The 24393-nt window shown below is 47.4% G+C and overlaps 1 protein-coding gene across 1 annotated transcript in view; it reads right to left on the reverse strand.

Annotated features, from left to right (window-relative positions):
* Nucleotides 1-24393, reverse strand: part of RYR3 (ryanodine receptor 3) — a 472179-nt gene that overhangs the window by 73761 nt on the left and 374025 nt on the right. The window contains exons 50-64 of the mRNA XM_081119125.1: nucleotides 22723-22863; nucleotides 21213-21376; nucleotides 19511-19589; nucleotides 15642-15731; nucleotides 14563-14709; nucleotides 14307-14369; nucleotides 13132-13207; nucleotides 12898-13021; nucleotides 10585-10700; nucleotides 9930-9997; nucleotides 8857-8978; nucleotides 5995-6044; nucleotides 5530-5590; nucleotides 3068-3306; nucleotides 1621-1702 (exon numbers count right to left, since the gene is read on the reverse strand). Coding sequence (XP_080975251.1) covers nucleotides 1621-1702; nucleotides 3068-3306; nucleotides 5530-5590; nucleotides 5995-6044; nucleotides 8857-8978; nucleotides 9930-9997; nucleotides 10585-10700; nucleotides 12898-13021; nucleotides 13132-13207; nucleotides 14307-14369; nucleotides 14563-14709; nucleotides 15642-15731; nucleotides 19511-19589; nucleotides 21213-21376; nucleotides 22723-22863 — 1622 coding nt within the window. The remainder of the gene's footprint in view (nucleotides 1-1620; nucleotides 1703-3067; nucleotides 3307-5529; nucleotides 5591-5994; nucleotides 6045-8856; nucleotides 8979-9929; nucleotides 9998-10584; nucleotides 10701-12897; nucleotides 13022-13131; nucleotides 13208-14306; nucleotides 14370-14562; nucleotides 14710-15641; nucleotides 15732-19510; nucleotides 19590-21212; nucleotides 21377-22722; nucleotides 22864-24393) is intronic.

The raw sequence follows: 24393 nt of genomic DNA on the forward strand, positions 1-24393 counted from the left end.
GATTTTAAATCGTTTACTAAGAGATGGACAAGAAGAGCAGCCTTACTCTAGGTGCTTCTCCCAGCCGACTTCTACCAACACTGATTGTAAAACACAGGCACCAATATTCACAACGCTGCGGAGAGCAGATATGTAATAAAACTGGAATGAATATGTGAATAAAGTATAAAAAGTCATGAAGAACACTCATTTTCTGGTCTGACATTTCAGAGCTGACCTTTCTTTGACCTTTTTTTCCCCCCAGGAAAATAATGCATAAGTTTTTCAAAAAACAGTACAAAGAAACACATATGCGTATAGACACATATATAGACACACATAAAATGAGAGATTAAGACACTGAGGAAATATCCACAAATGTTAATGGAAAAAATGAATTCAAGACACCACCCCTAAGTGAACTTCCTGAACAACTCCCATCAAACGAAAACTTTTAAATTAATTCTCCTGTTGATTTGGTATAAAATATTGTTGAAACTTTTGTTAGCTCAGTTCCTAATTCAAAATGACAAAAGCAGCCATATTTTATGTAAAACAATAAGGAAAGCTATGCAACTATAAGGAATTAAAATCATAATCAAAATAAAGTGGTCATTAGTTTCTTAAGCTCCAGAAGCTGGTGGGAGCTGTGGTTATGGAGACACGGCATTTCCCGGACATGTTGGGTTACTAGCGTATGACTTCAAGTCAGTAGTTCCTGAGTTCTTGAAGGACCTGGGGTCTCTTTTTCTTTTTGCTTTTTTGGGAAATTGCAATGAGAATTTATGTAAGTTTTGATCAGAAGCAAGGATTTATCATTGGTTTGTTTGATAAAGGCATCATAAACCAAGGAGGCCCCCAGGGTATAGATACCAAGGGATGCTTGGGTTAAATAATTTCAAGTACAGATCGAATTCCTTCCAGTTTCCTCATTTGAAAGGGCAAAAAAAGTCTTCCAAGGATAAGACTAAGTCCAGAGTTTGTTAATACTGTGTTTATCTTTCTTATCTTCCCTATACATTTAAACAGAATAACAGAACACATGGCATTTGATGGTGAAAAGCAGGGGTCACAAAAGGCCTCCATGGCTCCAGGAGGATTAGAGAGCGAAGCTGAAACGCAAGCACTCTATAAATCAGCTTGTTCAGATCCAAGATTATTGAATAGCATTTCTGCAACCAAAGTGTGGCCTTGTTTAAAACTATAGCTAATCTGACAGCTGAGAACAGTCAAGGTCCAGGGTTGTATCACACAGAAACTCATTAAACACTAAAGCAACTGCCTCATGCCCCTTGAGCTTCTCAGCAAGCTTTAACCACAGGAATCCTGGAAGCTATTTGGAAGCTGTGATTATGAAGAAATGGGCATTTCTTTGACATTTTTTGGTCACTAGCACATGATTTTCAGCTTGGCTATCTCTCTCCTTCAGCCACATATATTCACCAGCAATCTCCACAGCAGTCATCAATCTTAATAGCATCATTCCACTTTTTAATATTGCCAAAAACATTTCATAATCTAGGCTCAAAGTCACCATCCCATTACAGTGGGCGTTTTGCTTTTGCCGGATTGAAAAGATGCTATTACTAAGTAACATTTTTCTGAGTGTGAATGTGCTAACCTCCTCTGTTCATCAGTTACCTTTCAACATAGATGTTCTTCCCCGTCCCAAGGGAGTAGAGGCTACACAGTATGTGGTAGCATGAAATCTGCACGTCACCCGCTGCAAAGGAAAAAGAGCTGTCGTTACCGTGCGTCATCTCAGCTCTCCACCTCCTGCACACAGGAAGGGTCTCAACAAAAAAAACAAGCTGGCGTCACCTGAGAGCCAAAGAGAGCTCCTTCTCCCCCCCCCCCCCCCCCCGCCCATAGAGCCCCTTTCTACCCAGATGCTAGCTGCTGAACTGGAAGAAAGAACAGCGATAGGAAAACACCCTCCACCGACCCCTCCCAGTTCCTCTGGGGTGCTTAGGGTGGGGATCTCAAGAAATCATTAGACCACTGAGTCCCTCCGTATGGGACTTTTTTTTTCCAGTAGAGGGAGACACTGAAGTCAGATTTTATCCAGAGGACCGTGTCCTCGCTTTGAAAGGAAGAATGTAATAAATTTAAAGTTCGAACGAGCCTTTTGTTCATTTCCCAGGAAGATATGTACAAGAGCCCTACCTCTTCAGAGAGAGAGCAAAATTCCTCGTATTCACCTGTCCCAAATTATCTGAGGGAAGTTTTGAAAAAAGCAATTTAATCAGATCATGATTTTGCCACGTTTTCTAAGGGAAGGCGTGTTCCACGTAGGAACGCAGAGTTTTTCTGCAGGCTCCATGCCAGTTAATGTCTGGAGCTCACCACACGGCTGGGACTAACTTAACACAGTGAGAACTAATTCAGTTTTTTATTTTTTAACACGGAGGTGTGTTATTTCCATGGCACGAATAAGGAGTTGAGACGGTCCCCCACCATGTCCCCCAAACGCATGGAAATAACCGCTTTTCAGTTGTTTGGGGATATGGAAGACACAGCCTTAGCTACGACAACTGGTTAAATTAAATTAATCAAGTGCCAACATTTAAAGTGTGCAGCTGAAGCTTGGAGGCAGAATACTCGCATGAGGGGTCTGTACGTGGTATTAAGTGCAAACTAAAGTGAAACCAACCGACCATGGTCTTCTGAAGGCTCAGATAAGGAAATGTTAGCCGCTTTCCTCGGCTCCTGGTATTCAATGAATAAATTAGGGCTCTTAACAAGAAAACTGGTGTCTGAAAAACCCTGGGAGCAAACCTGCATCTCCTGCTGGATTACTCAGATAACCTGTTCAGATTAAGTAGCTACACAAAGGCTGGGAGCTAAACCAGTGGGTGAAAATTCTGGTCCCGAATAATAGTGAGAAAAGATGAAATATTATATACTCGAATTTGGGGAATTCTTCTCCTCCAAGAGTCTACTACTTGATTTTTAAATCTAAGAAGAAAAATGTGTGGAATGATTCTCTCTCCACTTCTCTCTCCAGGTCAACCTCATCGACTGAGCCACACACTTGCCGTCTGTGGCCATGTGCATATAAATCCACGACACACAGCATCTGACTCACAGAGTAAATCCACCCCGAACTGGTGCTGAGCCACGTGCTCAAAGATGGACGTCAGGATGGGGAGCAGCGCCACCGTGGTGTAGTTAATGTTCTGAGAGACGCCTTTAATCTGCGTCCTGGAATGGGTGAACTTTCCGAGCTTCAGGTTTTCCGAAGTCTTCTCTAAGTCTTCCGCAGCGTTTTCAAAGAACGCGCGTAACCCGGCCTTCACCAGCTCGGAGCCCGACTTCATGACCGTCCTGCAAGCAAGCAACGTTCAAAACCACAAGCATCGTCCGAACCTTTGGCTAACTCCCTTCCTTAAACGGGTGACTTGCAGTGCAAGCTGGGCAGACGTCTGACACTCCAGTCACCTGATGACACTGTGTCAGGAGCAAGGGAGAGGGTAGTTGGCGTCCAGGAGAAAGCTGGACCACACAGACCCCAAGGGGCTAGCACTGGACGGTATGCTCAGTTTGAGGGAATTTGTGTTCAGTTCTTCAGGAAACATAGAGGGTGATTCAGAATGAAACTGATATTGTCACCTGCTATGTGTATCATGTAGCAGCTGGCTACGAACTTCGGCAAATATCTAATTAAAAGGATGGTGAGGGGAGTTTTTCCTGCAGCTCACCAGGGATAAGCAACTATTTTGTTGTTGTTAATCCTCACCTGAGGATATTTTTTCCACTGCTGTTTTAGACAGTGGAAGGGAGGGATAGAGGGGGAGACAGGCGGGGGGAGAGAGAGACACATTGATGTGAGAGAGACACATTGATTGGTTGCCTCTAGCACGTGCCCGGACCAGGGGATTGAACCTGCAACCCAGGTACATGCCCTTAGCCATGGCCTGATGCTCTAACCACTTAGCCACATAGGCCAGGGCAGGATAAGCAACTTTTATAAGGTCTAGCGAGATGTATTAGCCCTTCTATGATGCAGGGCCTCTTAGAAAGAGAGAGCAAAGGAATAAGTTGACTGGAGCTTAGATTTCTATCAGCTTGCAGGGGTGTCCTCCCTTTAAAACAGGCAGCTTAGTCAGTTCACAGACAAAACCAATGCGGGCATGGACATTAGCTATGTATATCTATTTTATAAAACTTAGAATTGGAACAAAGCCTACAAAGCATCTATTATCTTCCATAGTTCTACATCTTACTCATAAGATGATGACAGGCTTGCTACAAGCACAGTTGCTTTTTATCTCCCGCATTTTCATGATCACCCAGCCAACCAGAGAAATAAAAGCAAGGAAATAGTCAGTGAGCCTTGCTCCCATCCTGTAAGTATTCATGAGCTATCTTTCACCCGCCTAACTTTCTAGTCACAGCTTTTCTCAGGTCTGATGATCAAACAAACTGACCTGCATTTTTTTCTTTTATTTATTTATTTTTTAAAAATATATCTTTATTGATTTCAGAGAGAGGAAAGGAGAGGGAGAGAGAGAGATAGAAACATCAATGATGAGACAGCCACTGATCGAGCCCACAACCCGGGCATATGCCCTGACCGGGAATCGAACCCCGATCGCCTGGATCCTAGGTCGATGCTCAACCGCTGAGCCACGCTCGGCCGGGCTGACCTGCATTTTTTTTAAAAAATGGACTCTCTCTTAGGGCATTCCACATGTTTCTGGGAGGAAAGGTCCCTCCCTGGTCCAACTGCAAGGGATTTTAGTCCCCTGGGAAGCTTTGGTCTGGTCCTGCAAACTTTGTGCTGTCCTAATATCTCCACAATATGTTTGTTTCTCTTGAAAACCTGAAAATCCCTTTTATTTACCGCCCCCTCCATTGGTAACCATTCTTCCTTTGTAGTCGATTTTCATCCTCTGGCCCCTCTTGAGGTTGGCGGCTCTCCTCTGCATTTGGGATGAATGTCCTTTGACAAGGGACCTGAGTGTGCTAATGAATGCTCCCTGTCAGTTCTTTTCACTGCTTCTCTCTTTTTTATCTCATCAAATAGAAAATATTTGTTTTATCAGACTACATATATTTTTAAGACTTCCTTTCCCGTTCAGCACTCTTTCCTACCAGGCCCTCAGGCGATGGGCCCAGACTTTGTATGTGATCCTCTGGTGGTCACATCTCCCTCCATTTCCTTCCTGGGCCAGTCTGACTTCAGGGTTCTATGGTTCCCCTCCCCAGGATGCTGAGCATTGCTGCCCGTCAGCAGCTCTTGCTTTTTTTATGGAGAATTAGGAACAGAGTGGTGCTGTGCCACATTATATATTTTATCTCCTAAAAGATGAACTTTTCAGGACAAGAAGACAAGAATGATCAGATGCTCAGTTTTCCGTGGTCAGCACATGCCACGGCAGTGGCCCTTTGTCACTTGAACTGAGAAACAGAGCCATCTTTTCCTTGTGTTCCTCCCTGCCCCTCCAGTCCTGCAGAGCAGTGCAATCGTCAGTACAGGCATAAGTGAGAAGAGAGGGCCAGAGAGGGAGTCTTGAAAAACTATTGGGAAAAACTGGGCAGACTTACCTCGTGTCGAGTGTCTGAGCTAAGATGTGAAGACAGCTCACCATTGTAGTAGAATCGCTCCCTAGAATAAAAAATATCATCTATGACTCCCCAAACCATTCAGCCTGATTTTCAAACACAGTCTTATCAATATACACAAACCACAGCCCGGCATAATTAACCACTGACACACAGCGTGCCAGGCCTATGTCAGGGATAGTGCGTTTATCTCTGGCCTGACACATTCGCTTTATGATGGATGTTGGAGGCAAAGCTTAAAACACTCATTGGTGTGGAAAATCTGAGGTGTTAAAGGGATAGAGAGGTCATCTATCATACTTCAGACCAATTTCCTATGGCAAATTTCGGTGACACCTTAGTTCTCAGGCTCAAGTTGTCTGCAGGAGCCACAAATAGAGGCAAAATGGGAGTTCAGGATAATTACAGGGACGAGTGCAGCCATTAGCAATACCTCTTCTCACTCACCGAAGAGGGAAATCCTGTGCCGAACAAGAGCAGCAAGTTTGCAGAACAGGCTGAAGCAGAAAAGAGAGTGAGTCGGAGAGGCATAGAGATTCAAGGATTAATTCACCCCTCCCTCGGCCCCCATGCTATGAAACAGAGCACTGAACGGCACTCTAGGAAGATGCACTGCTTTCTTCTCAGACAAGCCTCTGGACCACACTAGGAAAATGCGTGGTTCTCATAGTCTTGCTGGAGAGTCATGAAAGGTACTTCTCAGGGAGCTCCAACCTACAGAAAACAACCCTTCTGGAACAGTTACAGTGCTCTGCAGTGAGCCGGCTGCTGCAAACCATCCCTCGCAATAGAGAACTATGTACTGAAATGTTCATTTGTGTGACATTCAGGGATAAACGAGGATTCTGGAAGGAGGCATAATTTTTCCAATGTTGCAACAGACGGGAAACTGTTCTGCAGCCTTCACTGGGGTGTGAGGCCTTCGCTGGGAGATGGGCAAGAAGGTGCAGCTGGAAGGTTAATGGTTCAGGTTTGGGCAATACTGTGTTGACCCAAAAACATAAGTTGCTTTTCTCTGCCATTTCCCATTCATCGATGGGCCTGGCCAGGTTGCTGTTCTAGCTTGTCTTTGGAGGCCAGGAAAGCCCGTGTGCTATGCTTTTGTGCTTCCCGCCCATATTATCTGCCATGGAAGCTCCTGGAGGTCCAGCTGTGTCTTACTGTTTTACTTTTCACAGGGCCTAATAGAGGGCCTTGCGTAGTTAGGAAAGAGCCCATGAATGTTTCTGAACATGCTATTGATGGTCCCTGATGGACCCTGTATGGGGGCACCAGGCCATCATTTGACCTGTGTTGTCATGTTCTTGGGAGGAGATCCTCAGAGCTCTGACGTTACCTGACACTAGCACAACTAGGCAAGAACCCAGCAACCCCTTCAGAGAGCAGCCCTTCCTGGTGGAACAGGAAAAGGGAAGCGTGAATAAAAACACTTGGTACAGGCCCTGGGACTCCAAGGTGAGGCTGAGCTGAAGTCCTTCCCAATCTCTTATTCATCTGTTGCCATGGGCTTCACGCCCCACACAGTGCAGAGGTCTTTTAGAAGACAGCTCAGATGGAGAAGAAACGCATCCCGAGTTTTGGTCGGAATGAAAACTTCTTCACCTTTTAGTGGTTTTCAATGAATACCCTAGGCCTTTCTGGGCTGTCTCCTAGAACTCACAGCCAAAGTCGTTCCTGGTTAGTCATTTGTTTTTCCAGCGGAAATAAGTTGGAACGCCCGGCCTAGCGCTTGAGAGATCTCAGAATGAGTTATTAGAAATTTGGCAACCAGCTAGTTTGAAATTAAATCTGGACTGCTGCTTTTTCCTCTCTTTCCCTGGTGTTAGTTTTTTTTTTTGGAGCTGTGTATCTGGTGGTAACTCTTGGAATTGGGGAAGGGGGAAGCCTGGAGGAAAGGGAGCTCTGCGATCGTGGAGGGCAGCAAGCAGGATGCTGGGTCTGAAAGCTATTTGCAAGGCTGATCAGCTGCAGGTTGTATTCCAGCCCTGACAAATGGTGCCCGACTGAACAAATGTTACATTTCCATGAATTAATAATCTAAAAAAAAATAGAAGAAAACAGACACACCTGCCCTCTGTTGGATTATCCAAATATCTCACTTTCTCCCTTAATTCCTAACTTTTACAAAATACACTAGTGTGTCCTGCAAATATTTGGGAAATCATTGGCCAGTAACGGATTCCAAGTGTATCTCATTTTGATAGCACAGGTTCCTCCTTTCTTAACAAATGGGGTTAAATGATGGCAGTGTAGGGAAAAATGGCACATGGTCTGGATAGAGAGGACTGGGCCTCCATTCCTGCCCTAACTTACTCTCTGGGTCACCTTAAGCACTGTAGTCAACCTGACCAGGCCTCAGTTTCCTCATCTGCAAAGTGGAGATTATAACAACACACAGTGTTCTTAGATTTAAAGCATTGTGTTAATGATACAGAAGTGGGCCACACTCTTACATATGAAAAATTAAGCTCACTGCTTAGCCATGTGTGTTTAATAAATGTTAGCTAAATCCTAATATTGACTATCTTCCCGAAGATGCTGATACCTAACAGCTGGGCCCTTATTAAGTATTATGCACACTGTTCACCATCAGTGGATGCTAGGGAAGGAGTTGATCAGCTGCTTTCATTACAGTGCTTAACTCTTTGCTGTTTAGAAGTCTAACCCCTTCCGTGTCATTCATAGATCAAACACAGAGAGGACCTGAGGCATGCTGGATCCGTCTCTGAGCCTGATCCTGAAGCATCCCTTTTGGTCTTATCTCTGTTGAGGCATCCACGTGTTATGTCTGTGAAACGTAAAGGGGGCTGGTGCTTTTGATGAAAAACATTTCCCTATTAAGAATTTAACTTGAATTATGTGGCTCCACATTTCAAATCTCAAATCGTCCACACCAGAACTTGTAGGATCTGATTCTGTTTTTAAATTTTTAATCCTAAAAAGCCTGATAAGAATGGGATTGAAAACAGCGTTAATCTGTTTCTTCTCAACGTTGCATGTTTGCTTTTCCTAAGCTTCAGAATTACTTCACCTTTTTCTAAATGTTATTTCAGGATCGAAGTTGACCTGATCTATAAATTTTCCCCCTAGCCCTACTGAAACCCCCAAACAGTGCACTTTTCTTGGTTGCGAAGATAATAATACATAGATAAATTACGAATAAAATTTCTTTAAAAACCAAGGTGATAACCCAAACCACTGATCATCAGGATACAGTTCATTTCTCCAGGGCTCACTGAGTCTCCAGGAATTGGAGTTTTCTGTCCATCACCTGAGCACCGTGGCCTTGCCTTCCTTTTGCAGACTCACCTGGCTACCATTTCTTTCTCCTTGTGGGAGGCGTACCCGCTGCTGCTAAGGGGCTTCAGAGGGGACGACAGGAAGTAGAGGCGGTGGTTGGTGAAGTACTGGTCAACCAGCGGGAGGAGGACCTGGAAAGCCCGCCAGAAGTTAATTTCTAGGGAGCCAGCCAAAGCCCTTCCTTTGCTTCTGTTGACAAAGTTCACCCTCAGTGAGCGGAAAGCCTCTGAACACCAGTCCTGGAATTCCCAGGAAACTCTGCCCAGTGCATCTGTTTCTGATGCATTTTCTTCTTTTGTGCCTGAGCCCAGAGGTCCTGGGGGCGTGTAAAAGGACAGGGCCACCAACAAAGGGCCCAAAGGAATATGAGTACAGAACCCCCGAGTCAGCACTGTCAGGGGAGTCCTGCGGGACACCTGCACTGAGATGTGGCTGCTTGGGCATGGCGTCCAACAGGTATACCCGAGGCCTGGCCCAGCAATACGAGCCTTGCACATCCCATGACTGCTTCTCAGAGCACGCTGCCCCGAGGCCGCCCACACAATTAGTCCTCTGAGAAGGGCTGTACGGCAGAGACTGCTCATTGGCACCCAGGTTCACTCTCCCCTCTTTTTTTAGCAATAGAAACCCCTGTGTTTTGGCTGGACACCAGGTCACCAAACTAGAGAATGCATTATCCAGTCTCCCTGGTAGCTAGGTGAGGCTAAAATGACTAAGTTCCAGCCACTGGGATAGAACTTTAAAAAAGCAGCAGCTCGCCCTTCCCTCTCCTTTCTCCCTTTCCCACAGACGCGGCACAGGCGAGCCAGTTAGGACCACACTGACACAGACCACGCCTTAGGAGAGGGTGGAGTGACAGAGAAGAGCCTGGGACCTTGAGTGATGCCGTGGAGCTGAGCACGCTGCCCACCTCCTGGCACCACCCACCTGCCTCGGGGATGTTCCACAGAAGAGAAACACATGTCTGTCTCATTGAAACCACTGGGGTTTTGGCTATCTTTGTTGGGCCAGCTTAACTTGTACCCTAAACTGTACAGATCCTAAGAAGAAAGTAATTTGGCTAAGTACAGAGAGTCACTTACTTTGGCAAAGAATTTGATCTCCTGGTCATGGGGAGACCGTTCAGTTTTCCCACTGATGACAATGGCTTCTACAAAGACACAAGTAGCACAAAGTTGGCCAGCATTAAAAAACAAAAACCAAACAGCCACAGCATTTTAGAAACAGAGCAGCTCTTCTAAAGGCCACGAAAAGGCCGTCTGAGTTGACAGAGCAGCTTATATTTTACAAAGTACTTTACAGTTGTGCTTAGTTATTTCTTGTGTCAGTTTTCTAAGCTGTTTCACTACCCTTTTCTCCACTTTTTTTTTTAAATAAAATTTTTTTCCTTTTCTCCACTTTATTGATGAGAAAGGAGCTTCAGAGAGGGTAAGTCATATGCCCACGGTCTCAAAGCAAAACAAAGGGACAGTTAAAGTATGAAAAATGGCCAATGGTTCAATCAAACCCAGTAGGAAAACCAAGGAAGAAACCAATTTTTTTTTTTTTTTTAAGTGGGGTGGGCGGGTGAGTGGGGGAATCTCTGCCACTGCTTCCTCCCCAGAACCACACACCTAAAGGGGTCATGAACAGCTAGGGCACGAAGGCCTCATTCCTTGACAGAGAGATGCCAGACTCTGATATTATGAGCTATTACGAGAAGCATACGTGTTTGTGACATTGTGCAAGGATACTTACCCAGATGGGCAATAAACTCTTGAGCAGAATCAACATATTTCAGGATCTTCTTCAAAAACTTATAGGCAAACCTCTTTTCCATGGAGGAGGCATCCAGCTCCATGTCCTTCATACCTCTAGGTTGGAAGCGGGTAAGCCCCAGGAAGCAAGAGATAACTACGTGACTTTGGCGCACCGGCAATCCTACCTGCATTGACCTCATTCTGCAAATGTGAGCTGTCATCCTGGCTCAGTGACCGACTCATCTGACTGATCTCCCTTTGCACTTGGGAACCTGCCTCTCTGAGCACGCAACACCTGTATTGCAATAATTCTGAAAAGATTTTTCAAAAAGATCTTCATTATTGAGCTGGGGATAAATCAGAGAAGCAAGCAAGAATCCCTGCCCTCATGGAACTCACGTGTTAGCTATAGACAGAAACACAAAATACATAAAACAAGATATAAATTATGTGGAACGCTAGAAGTTAATAAGTTTTGCAAAAAAAAAAAAGAAAAATTAAAGCAGGATGAAGCTGCTCAAGAGTGTCTGAAGTGGGGGAGAGAAGATAGTAGTGTTAAATAGAATAAGTGCTACTCTCACTGGGAGGCAGATATCAGAGTAAAGGCTTGAGGGAGGTGAGAGAATGAGCTTATGGACATCTGGGGAAAGAGCTTTCCAGGCATAGGGAGTGGAGATGCAGAGGTCCTGAGGCAGGAGCACACATACTGAGTTGGAGGAATATGTCAGAGGCCAGTGTGGATGGCATGGAAGTGAGCAGGTAGTCAGGAGGGTGTGGGGTGGGTAGTGAACTAAATCATTAGGGCCCTGTGCACCATCCTTCGAATTTTGCTTTTGCTCTGAGATGGGAGGCTATCGAAAGTTTTGAATAGAGGAATGACTTGATATGACTTACACTGTAACAGAGTTACTCTAGTTGCTAGGTTTAAAGTTGACTGTGGGGACAAGGGTTGAAACAGGGAGCCCAGGTAGGAGGCTCTTTCAGCAATCATGGTGACAGCATGGAGGTGGTAAGAAGTGGTCAGATTCTGGGTATCTTAAAGGTAGAACCCATCAGGATTTCCTGAAGGACTGGATGTGCATTGGGAGAAAAAGAGGAGCCAAGGTTTTTGGCTTGAGCACCAGGAAGAAGGGACTTTTCACTGAGCAAAGGGAAGGTGAGGATGGAGCAGGTCTAAGCTGTGGGTAGCAGGAAGCCACCAAGGAGTTCTCCTTGGTGATGGGGACCTCGCTTCTTCATCTGTATGTCCAAGTGCCCACCAAAGGCTCTGGCACATGGTAAATGGCCACTAGAACATTTCACCAAATTCAATAGTCTTTCTTCTCCCTCTGATTTCCTTGACTTTCTTTTTAGCTATAGTACAGAGGAAAGTTTCATTTCTGTGAGCAAGTTACTTATCAGCAAATCACAGTATGCATTCTTGGTGTTAAGAACAGGATTAAAATGACGATGGGAGTCTTTCTCAAATGCTTCCCTGGAGGCTGTCTCCTGCTGCCTGACCTTTCCTGCTTGACAATATGGCAAATGCGTTTCATTATTTTTTCATATGAGATACAATAGAAATATTTGTATAGATTTTTAGTTGGGTTACTGCTATTCAGGGGCAAAAGTTCTATAGGGAACTAAAAGAAATAGCAGCTGGCCCAGCAAACATTTCTTTCAGGAGGAATGGCTGTATCAGAATAGGAACGCCAGCTTGTTTTCCACTCCACAGAGGGCTCAGCACGCAGGACCCTGCATAGTACAGCCCACCCCTGGCATTTGACCAGTGAGAAAACAGGTTCTACTTTTAAGACTTAAGCAGCCAAGACCATTCTCATATAAAACTTTCACCTAGATAATTCTGACAAATCTAAATTTAAGATAAAATGTCAATGATGCTTAATATTGTTATTATATAACAATTAAATACCATATTATTGACTATATTCCCTATGCTGTGCTTTACATCCCTGTGACTGTTTTGTAACCAGCAATCTGTACTTCTCAATCTCTTCACTTTTTCACCCAGTCCCCCAACCTGCCTCCCCTCTGGCCACTTCCAGCCTGTTCTCTGTGTCTATGAGCCTGTTTCTGTTTTGTTTGTTCTTTTATATTGTGCTGTAACTGATTTTTAAAATTGATATTGATCAGTCCTGTTTATATCAGAAAAGAGGGCTTCATCCTGCAAAATAAAATTTTTCTTATTTCAAAAAACTCACCAGCTATCCTTGCTCTGATCCACTTTGTAGGCAGGTGATTAAATACCTGAAGGGAAACCACACCTGCAAGCCCGCCCGGCCACATTAACATCACCTGGAAGATGGCTTACCTAGAAACCACGATGCCATTCACCTGGAGGAATTTAAACAGGTCCTGTGCCTTCTCTCGGTCCCTAGACTTCTCCTTGGCGGTCAAGGTGTCATACGGTACCAACAGAGGGTGACTGCCACCACCTGGGATCAGTAAAGTGAGAGATGACACTTTTGGCCCTCCCTTTGCACTTCCTGGGAAGCACACCTGCCCCCCAGCTCACCTCTGGGGGGCTGTGGGGAACCAGGCTTACCTTTGCTCTCCAGCTCCAGCTTCTTCTTCTTGGCCCAGATGTTGTGATAGTTCTCAGCTATGACCTCCACCATTCCCTGCGCCCCACCAGGGAGAGGACCGTCAGAGAGAGAGAGTGAGAAACATGGGCTCATGTCTGCCAGGCTATTTCAGGCAGCCTGGGGGCCAGAGCTCCACCAAATGCTAACGGCACGCTGCTGGGCGTCTCCCGTCATTAATTAGCCTGTGCTTACGCGCCTCGTTAGTTTTATATCTTCTCATACACACGGAAAACAGCTTTGGATCTGCCCCTCCCTTATAGTGTATCATCCTGGCGGTTTGATGCATTTATGAGAGACACACATTTCCATTCGGAAGTCCATTCTGGTGGCACTGGATGTGTCACAGGACTGGAGATTAAGGAGCTGGAGGTGAGGGTGAAGGAAAAGTCTAAAATCCCTAAAAGCCTTTAGCTTAGCAAACTAAAAATAGTCACGTCTTGCGGAAGACTGCTGCAAATAAGATTTCTCAGATAGCATTTATCTTTATAAGGTTCAGGAGACAGTGACCTGGAATGTGTCCTTTGGAAAGAAACTTCCTCTAAAGTCCAAAGGTTTGTCTGATGGGCTCGGCGAGGAGCAGCTGCCCTGGCTGGGGCTGGTGATGCCCACCCGTGTGTGCAGGAGGGAGGACGGGGGGGGGGGGGGGGGGGGCGCAGCTTAGGACTCTTTATTTCATCTTCGTGGTTGTATGTTCCTAAATCCCACAATGACTGCCTGTCTACATTATCGGGGAACTCAAGGTGAACCCACTATGGGATGCTCAAGTGTCCTTATCGCTGGGGGGACCTACTGGGACCAGAAAGCACCCCCAGGGGTCTTTTCACAGATCTTCTCCTCACTGTTAATAGTTCTGTTCTGGGTTTTGATGCTGAAATTTGCTTGTTTGTCCTTTGAGTGATTACCTGTTACGATGTCCCTGGCAGAGGTACAAAGCCTCACCTTCTCAGATGAGCGTGTAATTCTGTGGAAACCTTCCCTGCGGCCCTTTCCAATTTTTATATTTCAGTGGCGATATGTTCTAGGCATGCTTTCCTTTCTTATTCTTGTTTAAGGAAAATACTTTGGAGGGTGATAATTCTGCACCCGAGGGGCTTTAGAAAGCAGGCTGTGCCGTTCTGGAGGTACCAGCACTGACCTGCAGCTCTCTGGACAGCACCACGTTGCAGAGGTCCAGGGGAGCAGGGCTGTAGCTGTTGCCCTAGGAAGGCAAAGGCAGAATCACCGGGGTTGCCGACATTTTCCTTATTTTCACCAGCATCTCGGCATCAGCTGCCGAAGATGCATCCTAGAGAAGCCCAGGGCTCCCTGTTGGTGGTCTTGGCTTCGGGACCCCAGGGGGAGGTTCCCAGCTTCCCCACGGCTTGGGGGGAGCCAGCTTGGCCTTGTCATACCTGGCTGGCCTGGGACACGCTTCGAAGCTTCTCATTTTCCCGTTGTTGAACAAGGGCTTCTCCTTCCTTGGTCCTCTCCACAGTCCAGCCCACAGCCAGCATGGTTTTCAGGGACTCTCTGGCTGGCCAGCGGTAAATTTCCTTCTCCTGGAAGAAAATCGGAGAAGAGCCTTGCAGAGCACGCTCAGCACTCTGACTGGCCTGTCTCCCTGGGGAAGCGGCTCTCACGATGGATGGGGGTAACTGGGTCCAGCGTCCTCCCCCTAGGTCTGAGTCCCCTCTATAGCATCCCTCCCAAAACACACAGTCAGTCTTTCTGATGTTTTTCAATATAAGACCCCGCAGTCTCCTGCCCCCAGAGGGAGTGAAGCCGATGTCACCCACAGGCTGTGGGTAAAGGGAGCAAGAACAGAGAGGGGCTTCTCTCGTGCCCGTAGCTGGTTAACAGGCGACTCGCCCAAACGCATCTGCATAAAGCTCTCCTTTGAGCCTGCGGAACAGAATTTCTGAGATTTAGAATTCTCTTTAGAGTTGTGCACGATTTTATAGGTGGTCAATATGCACACAAGATACACCTGCCGCCCTTTATGGGCAACACCAGGCCCAGCTTACAGAGAACCTTACTGACTGCAGAGAGAAATTCAGAGTGGGGCTGGACCACTTTCTTAGTTAAAAAAAACCATGAGACCTGCTCACATTTCCTTGGGGACTCTCTTCTCTACGCCTGTTAACTTCCATGATTGGAATTCATTCCTCTTTGAATTTTGTCCAGCAATTCACCCCTCTCCCCATCTCCACAATCTAACAAAAGCCCTCCCTACTCCAGTTGTATTCTATGTGCTGAGCTGTGCTTCTCTCTCCAAAGGGCTCTCAGAGCCTAGGAGCAGACCTTGAGGCTGGGCTCTCGGGAGTGTTGTGGGGTGGTGCCCGCCAGTGAGCTCCTGAGCAGTTTACTGTGCTTGAAAGTGCCTAAGAAACTGGAAGAGGAATGTGCCCTGAATGCCTCTGACAACCTGATGCCATTCCCATGGCAGGAAAGCCAGAAAGCCACCCAGTGATACCTGAGGCCCGTTCCTTACCTTCTCCGTTAACGTCTTGAAAGGCCTTATCAATGGGTGCGTCTTCATGTTTTCGTCCAGGGAAATTCCATATTTCCATCCATTCTGACTCTGCAGACATGTTCTCAGTTCAAACATCCCTGGCACCCAAAAAGCCCCGCTATGTGACCCAAATCCCAGCTTGTTGTCACTGAACAAGTGGAAGAATGGAATGTGACAGAGCTTGGAAATTGCCCCCCAAAATGTCTAATGGATCCATGAAGGCTGTCAGGCCCTCTGCCCCTGAACGGTGAACTCTGCTCCTTCATTTCTTCTTGGTTTGATTGCTGTTCCCTCCACTTACTCGCTTGCGTTTCAGGCTCACTACAGACAGAAGGATGTTTTAAAAGACCCGAGAACAATGCTTCTCCAGTCGGTGTGTCACATTCATGGCCAAGGATGGAAGCCAAGGCTAAAGGCCTGTGAGGACGGGCCCCACTGACCACTGTGCCCCTTTCCGCCAAGCCCACAGCAAAACTGTAGCAATGGGTGCTTTCCGGAGCCACAGAAGTTTATGAATTTCAAGAGTCATTCGACATTGTTTCAATGTCTACTACTGTAGGTGCCAGACTCTGTCCTAGGCATAAGGACAAGCTCCTGCTGCCCATAACTTCACAGCTTCAAGGCTCCAGGCTGCTTTTTCTGCGTCTCCGCTACCCACTTACTAACAAGTACACGGGGCACACTCTCCCTGGGTGATCTAATCAAGTCCGCAGTCCAACCTTAAATCAGTATGTCCAGCCCAGCTCTCTCTCTTAATTTCCAAACCTATTTAAGCTCAGGTTCCTCTCAACAGGTCTGACACAGAATCTGCATTTTATTCTCTAAGTGGCTCCCCCTCTGGGGTTCCCTCTGCCTCAGGGAATGGCAGAGGCTCACACTCACTTTCTGAGCCAGGAATCCTCCTTGACCATCCCTTCTCCTCTGCACCTTCTCACATGGTTCCAGCTCCCATCTCCGGGCCAGGATTTTCATTCAGGCACCACCAGCTCTCGCCTGGATCACTGCAACAGCCTCCTACACAGTCTCCCTGCCTCCAGTCCTGCCACCTCTCTCTGGGTCCATTTTCCACAGCACTGCCAGAGGACATTTATAAAATCACCCCTATCAGGCACTCTACTGCTTTAAAATTTTCGAGTTCTCAGTTGCCATCATGGCAAAATGCAAACTCATCCTGGCCTCTAAAGCTACAGTGAAGACCTCGTTGGCCTGTCTAGACCCATCTCACCATCCTTCCCCTGCCCCACTCCATGTCCTGCTGTATGGGACTATGGTTCCCTAAAGCCACCACTCTCTCTCTCTTGCTTCCCTGGATCTGCACTTGCTGCCTGAACAATGACCCGTCCTTTATCACTTACTGCAGATGTCACCAGCTCGAGGAAGTGTCCCTGGACCCCAACTGTTGGATTAGGAACTCCTCCTGTCCTGTGTGCTCTAACCCTGTGCTCATGCCCATCCCAGCAACGAACAACCTTTACCCCCATGGTTGCTTTATTCTGTTTCTCCCACAAGACTGTAGGGCTCATGTATTTTTAATTAATTAATTAAAAAAAATTTTTTCAATTATAGTTTACTTTTAGTGTTATTGTGTACTGGTTTCAGGTGTACAGCGTAGTGATTAAGACAATCATATACTTTATAAAGTGTTCCCTGTGATACTTCCAGGGAACACCTAGCACCACACATAGTTATCACAATATTATTGACTATATTCCCTGTGCTGTACTTTACATCCCTGTGACTACTTGGTAACTACCAATTTGTACTTCTTAGTCCCTTTACCTTTTTTACCCACACCCCAACCCTCCTCCCCTCTCGCAACCACCAGTTTGGTCTCTGCGAGCCTGCAGGGTTCTTGAGGACAGGGAAGATATTTTTTTTTCTTGTTAGAGAACTGATGCCCATCTGGCCACAGTGAGCAAACATGTTTCCTTGAAAACGTGAAGCTCACGGTCTAGTGGGAGAGAGAGGGTAATCAAATACCACACCAGTATAGTTGATGGCTGGTATAAATGTAAAACTGCTGTAAATATAACTATGTAAAGCTGCTATAAAGATGCTACAATGGAAAAGAGCAAGGTGCTAAGAGGGCCTATATCTGAGAAATCTGAGGAACAGGCATCCCAGGAATTCACACGTGGATGGGTATCTGCAGGAGCTGATGGTGTGCAGGTGTGTGAGTGCAGGTGGGCACCCGGCTCAGACAGAGGAGGGTTTCAGGCGAGTGTGTGTGTGTGTGTGTCGTGGGGGTGGGTAAGAAGGGGATGTGGCCGGAGAGCAGAGGGTGAAGGGAGAGGTGAAGCTAGAGACGGTAGCAGGGGCCAGATTAGGCAGTGCCTGTCAGGCCATATTAATGATTTTGACCTTTATGTTAAAAATAGTTAAAAGCTACTAAGGAATTTTTACACGGAGAACAGTGGTAGGAGGGGACCGACCTGCACACTGAAGCTATGACTTGTCTACAGTGTGAAAGCAGGCTGGGAAAATGCTCGAGGGGAGACTAGACTAGTTAGGAGATCATCACCACCGTCCGGGCAAAGGAGGACGGCAGCTCGGGCTAAAGCTGTGGGCTGGGGCAGACGGAATGATTCGAACTCAGGAGGCACTAAGGGGGTAAACCCACGTGGCTTAGTGGTGGACGGGCCATGGCCATGGACTGATGGGGTGCTGCTTCCCCCTCTTTCACTGGCTGGCAGATGGCATATCTAATGGGTGCTGAGAAAATACAGATGCTCTTGAGCAAGGGTCAGTGAGCTACGGCCCTTGGGCCAAATCGGGCTGACCATCTGGTCCATAAACACGGGCTTACTGGACACAGGCGTGCGCTTTTATCTATGCACGGTCGTGGCTGCTTCTGTGCCATGAATGGCAGAGATGAGCAGCTGCAATGGAGACTCTCTGGCCACAATCCTAAAATGTCTACTATCTGGCCCTGTACAGAAAAGTTTGGCCAACCCCTGCTCTCGAACCGTGAGGCATCAACTCAGCCCATTCTACGGTTACAATGACTGTTGTCATCATCGGCCCCCCAGTGGGGACCACGGGAGAATAAGAGCTGAGCTTAGACCAGTGCAGAGGCTGAGCCGGTGGTGCAAGGTGTCCCCTCTCCAGGACACGTGGCACGGAGGTGGTGTCTGTGGCCCTGCCGTGGACTCGGTTCCCTGTTCCACGCTGCAGCTGCGGCTGAGCAATGGCCCCAGTGCTTGACTGGCTGTCCACAGGAATCCTGGACGTCTCTGGCACATTCCCCCCACTCTGCCTGCCAGCGTTAAAGGGCCGACAGAGCAATTAAATGTATCAAAGCAGGCTGACCTCGTGTGGTGAGGAATTTTAAACACCAGATGGACAGGCTTATTAATAAGGGCGCGTCTGGGACTTCTGCCTCTGCCTGCCGCGGGAAGATGTGTGTCCCCCGCCTTAGGATAAAATCCAGCTTCCCAGTGAAAGGCAAGGGTAAGGCTCTCAAGTTTATTTTCCCTTTGCCAAAAAAATTTTTTTTCAAAGAAAAAATGTAATAAAAGCCTCCCAACCTGCATTAAGCGTTAACATCAAACACACGTGAGCTTGTGCTTGGGCACACACTCCAGGGAATGCAGCGCTGAGAAAGAAGCGCACACTCACAGAATCGATCACTTTCTTGAGAAAAATACAAAAAGCAGCACCTCTAGCTTCTGCCACCTATTTCCCTGACCTCCGCCAACCCTGGGAAAGTGCTACTCAGAAATAATGAATGCTCTTGGCATGGCGAGTCTGTCACTTAGACACATCGGGTCGATTTCCAGCACTGGACCCTTGAATGCTCTTGGGCTGTTTTTCCCCTTGACAGTTGTCAGCTGGAGGATAATCCCTACCTTGTCACAGGCCCATTTATCATGCGAATGCTCAGCATACTTGGTGACGATGTATTCCAGTTTTTCAGGCAAGGAGAAACTGAAGCGAGAAGGAAAAGAATAAGTTACCACCTCGCCAGGCACCTCAGCCAGATGTGCCGAAAAGACGGCCAGAACCAACCAAGCTCAAGCTGGACACCAGACGCAGGGAACTTCCTGAGCCGAAGGTGTGGCACACCCAGAGCAGTCACGGACGCACCCAGGTCTAACCAGGGGACCTCTCTACAGGAGGCTCTCCTGTAGGTAGCTCCCTCCAGCTGCTCTGGGTCCTCTCGACTCCTGAAGGGCCACTCTGGCTCCTGGGCCAGGCCTGTCCAGGTTACAGGGTGAGTATCCCTTCATCCAGAGACACTGGCCTGCCACCTCACGATGCAATCTGGAATGGCAGGAACGGGAAGCTAAAGGAGAAAATGTTAGAAAAAACTAGCTGTCTACCTCTTTGGTTTCAACGACTCATATTTAAATACTAGTATTTTGGAAGTATAGTAGACACCTGTTGTTTCTTAGCAGTTTTCGTCCCTTCTGTTGGTTGTAGCACCTCCTTTTTTCTGTTAAGGGACAAATCTTGCATTGCACACAGTCTTATGTGAACTGCTGAGAATGGGCATCTGACTAGACCCTTCAGACTCACTTTTCCAGGAATTTGAATCTTGAGTCAGATGAGACCAGGGCAGTGAACTCTTCAAGGGGATTCTTACCATGCCCCTTACCTCTTCCTTGTATCAGATTCAATTCTGTTTCCCACCATCCATTCAGCTCAAAGCTCTGTCTGATGGACTATGTATTAATTTCCCCAAAGATGAATTTTATATGTTATCAAAGCTGACAGCCCCAGGGCAGGGCTCAAGCTGTGGCTCTCATTTGAGAACTACTGCCACAAAACACAAGTCCGAGGGCTCCTAGAGGATGTCTTACTTTCCCTGCTCGCTCTAAAGCAGTTTTGGAGTCTCCTTTTAAAATGCACCTGGAGATGAAGACCATATGCTCCACGACACAATCATACCTGGGGCAGAACTGCCACGGGCCAAAAACGTGCATATGTTTCATCCATGGCCTAATCATCACCAGTGAGATACACTGAAGAGCCAGAGGGAGAAAGTGAAGGTGCTATTGTGGAGTTATTCCAAAGTTTCAGCATCGTTAGCGGGCAGAGAGCAGGTCCAGCCTCTCAGGTGAGGACCCCGTGCTGTTCTGCAGTCACACCCCAAGCCCTGTCGGGCTCAGGTGAGCATTATTTTTGGAGCTGTTGTGATGTATGATGCTATTAGAATTGTACAGACCTAATTCACAAAGAATGAAGATTTTGTCAAAAAACTTATTAATAAATTAATTGCCTCATTTGTCAGGGTGGTTCTTGCAATGTCTCAGATGACATTTATTTGTGGAGAGCATCCATCTCTTATAATAAATAAACCAACTTCACCCTTTAAAACGAAAGCCCAGAACATAATAATACAGTTTGAAGTCAGATATGGATGCATTAATCCTTCAGGAACCAAGGACAAAACCAGTACCTGATGTGACTTGTGGTGTCAAAAGAAACAACGAATAGTGTTGGCAGAGGGGAAGGAATAGACTCTTATATTTCTTGCTACCTTCTGAAAGAGAAACACTGGCCACTGGGAAGACTACAGGACCAGCTCAGAGATGGTTCTGGACTCACTTCATGGTGTTGATGGGCTTGGGGTCAAAGTTGCCATCTGCATCCACTGAGATCTGCTTCTCCAATGTGGCTGAGATTCTGGTGTCCAAGTAATCGGGTGGCAAGGCCCCGGCAATAGCACTGAGACAAGGCAGGGCCATTCGGAACAGATCCGGGTCATACTTCTGTGAGGAAAACCAAAGACCATGTTAGTCCAGAAGCCAGATACAGTACATTCATTTATCCAGGGTAACCAGCACGGGGAACATGTAAATCCTTTAACACACTCTGTTGGAAAGTGAGGGATCCTTGGAGGTTGGCGTGATAGTTTGCAAAGCCCTCAAGGCACCATTGGCTTTAAGTTGAAAAACGTTAAGTCAAGGTTTAAATCAGTATCTCCTAGCCCTGGTTGGGTGGCTCAGTTGGTTGGAGCATGTCCTGTACACTAAAAAGGTTGCGGGTTCGATTCCTGGGCAGGGCACATACCTAGGCTGCAGGTTCAATCCCCCGTCAGGACGTGTATGGGAGGCAACTGATTGATGTTTCTCTCACATCGATGTTTCTCTCTCTCTCCTAGTTAATTTCAAGAATACCTAAGGGTTAAAGTGGTTCTCACTCAGCCAGAAATGTCTATAAACTTGCTTGCTGTAGAGGCTTATAGAAGCTGACCCAACCCATAGCTGGAGAGGACATCGGAAGCTTTGCCAGGCCCCTCAGTGGCTGACAGGGGCCATGTGTTGATATCATCAGCACACCGCTCAGAGCACATCCATTCTCTCTTGAACGGGCCCGGAAGGAATTTCAGTCAAATGACATGGGGTTAGGGACAGCTTCGGATCTGCTTACACAGACCAAAGGAATACAGGAGTAAAGACAACTTAAGTGCAGGTGAACAGGCCATGCACACGTTCCAGACTTCTGTAAGAAAACCAGACCTGCTCACGCTCTCCCCCTAAGGCTGATGCCCTCGAAAACCTGACTAAATTGGGTTACGGGAAATGGAGGCAAGTCTGAGAGCTGGAGCTGTCCTTCCATCAGACGGTGCAGGGAGGCTGTGGGTTCAGGGGCCCTCAGTTCTCCCTCCTCCTCAAACAAGTGGCTGTGAAGAACTTCCCCACTGTGGCTTAAGTCTCCTGAAATCCTACACCCCGACCTCAGAGCAGGCGTCACGACTTCTCCTCTAGGCGCGAACCTGGTGAAGCCCAGCTAAGAGGGGCCACACACGTCGGGGGAAGGAGTGGCGGTGGGGTCAGTCAAGGCTGAAACCAAGAAGTGATTTTGTGGTTCACTCTGGTCGTTGCTCTGCCCTGTATTAGCTTCGTGTGTCTGGCAAGTTCCTCAGCTGCTCCGGGACTTTTCACCTGTGAAACCAGGGTCAGAGTAGTTCCTATTCCAGGGGGCTGGGGTGGGAATGAATGGGACACTTGGAAAGCGCTTGGCGCAGTTCCTAGCGCGACTGGCCGGTATTATTTGTAGCAGCTTGGCTAGACGAGGGCCTCCCCCTCCTCTGCTCGAGCAGCACTGTCATTACCTTATGGGAGAGGGAGTCAAAAATCCCCCAGAAGAGCTTCTCTGTGAGGTGCAGCTCTTCCTCCACGGCGAGGCCGTAGCTGCCCCACCCCGAAGGCAGGCAGTAATACTTCCAGCACTGCTCATAGTGGCTCGTCAGGAGCTGGAGGTTCCAACAGCACCGCAGTCAGAGGGGTCGGGAGGATCCGCAGGCATCAGCAGCATGCAGGGGAGAGCAAAACAGCAAGCGGCCATCAGGAGAGCGAGACAGCATCCAACAGCTGGTTATCTAGAGAGGCCCTTGACCACCACCGGAATGGCCTGCTTTCCTGCCTAATGAGCTCAGCCCGAACTGAACCCACCCAATTAACTCGTGTGCCTCCTAACGTGCCCCTATAGCAGTTGCTAAAAAACGGATAACTATTCCTACTCCCAATGAGAAAATTCTGCCCTCTGACAGGGGCAGGAAGAACTTCTTGAGGTCTTTGCCTATCAATCTGGAAGGTGCTGGGCGATGCTGATATGGGGAGGGGGTGGTGGGGAGCGCGCTGGGGGTCTGAAGATTTTCTCTAGATTGACTTCTGCCCGTGGCTTCCTTCCCTTTCACGCCAGCCTTCTGATGGCCCAGCCGTGTAACAGAAGTTCCATAAATGGCCAGCAGAGGGCAGACGTACACCGCCAATGTTCCCATCCCAGCAGGTGGGATCCGCAGCCTCTAAGGGTGGGGTTCCCGAGGCTGGGTGAAGAGGTGAGGGGATTCAACAACAACTACAACTACTCATAGACACAGCCGGCAGTATGGTGATTACCAGAGGAAAAAGGGGGTGAAGGGAGGTAGAGGGGGCTATAGGGGGTATAAACAGTGACGGACGGAGACTTGACTTGGGGTGGCGAACACACAATACAACATGCACATGATGTGTGGTAGAATTGTGCACCTGAAGCCGCTAGAATTTCATTAACCAATGTCACCCCAGTAAACCCAATAAAAAACCCGAAAAATCCCTGACCTAAGAGGTAAAAGTGAGCTTATTGAGGGCTACTCATAACGCTTCTGTGCAAGCCAGAATCCAGCTGACGGCACTGGCTGCTGAGGAAGCAATGTCAAGTTGAACTGAGAGAGCTGTGGTTTTCAAACACGGTACTTTTCGAGATTAGAACTGGGGCAGTGCCCTGGCTGGTGTGGCCCAGTGGTTAGAGCGTCGGCCTGTGCACAGATAGGTCCAGGGTTTGATTCCCAGGCAGGGCCAGGTACCTGGGTTGTGGGTTTGCTCCCTGCCCCGAGTCTGGGTGCATGTTTCTCTCTCTCTCTCCCTTCCTCCCTCCCTCCCTCCCTGAGAAGCAGTGGAAAAAAGATCCTCAGGTGAGGATTAAAAAATAAAAAATAAGTAAAAAGGAACTGGGGCCTAGGTTAGAGCCAAATGAGCCCTTGGAGGGTGGTGGAACCTCTGACCACACACAAGCTGCCCTCTGCCTGGCATGGAGAAAGGACTGAACTAAAGGCTCCTGGGAATTCTGTTTAATCCCAGTAAAATGCTTCTTGAAATCCTTGCTTGGGCTATTTCTGGAAAAAAAAAAAAAAAAAGGAAACATCCTGTTACAATCACTAGGCAGAATTTTTGGCCATGGCTGGCACTTTTGAATATGCTAGTACTGCAGATGCCACAAAGGCAAACGATGAAAAAACCCTGCT

Source organism: Miniopterus schreibersii (assembly GCF_964146895.1).
Source record: "Miniopterus schreibersii genome assembly, chromosome: 1".
NCBI classification, from domain to species: domain Eukaryota; kingdom Metazoa; phylum Chordata; class Mammalia; order Chiroptera; family Miniopteridae; genus Miniopterus; species Miniopterus schreibersii.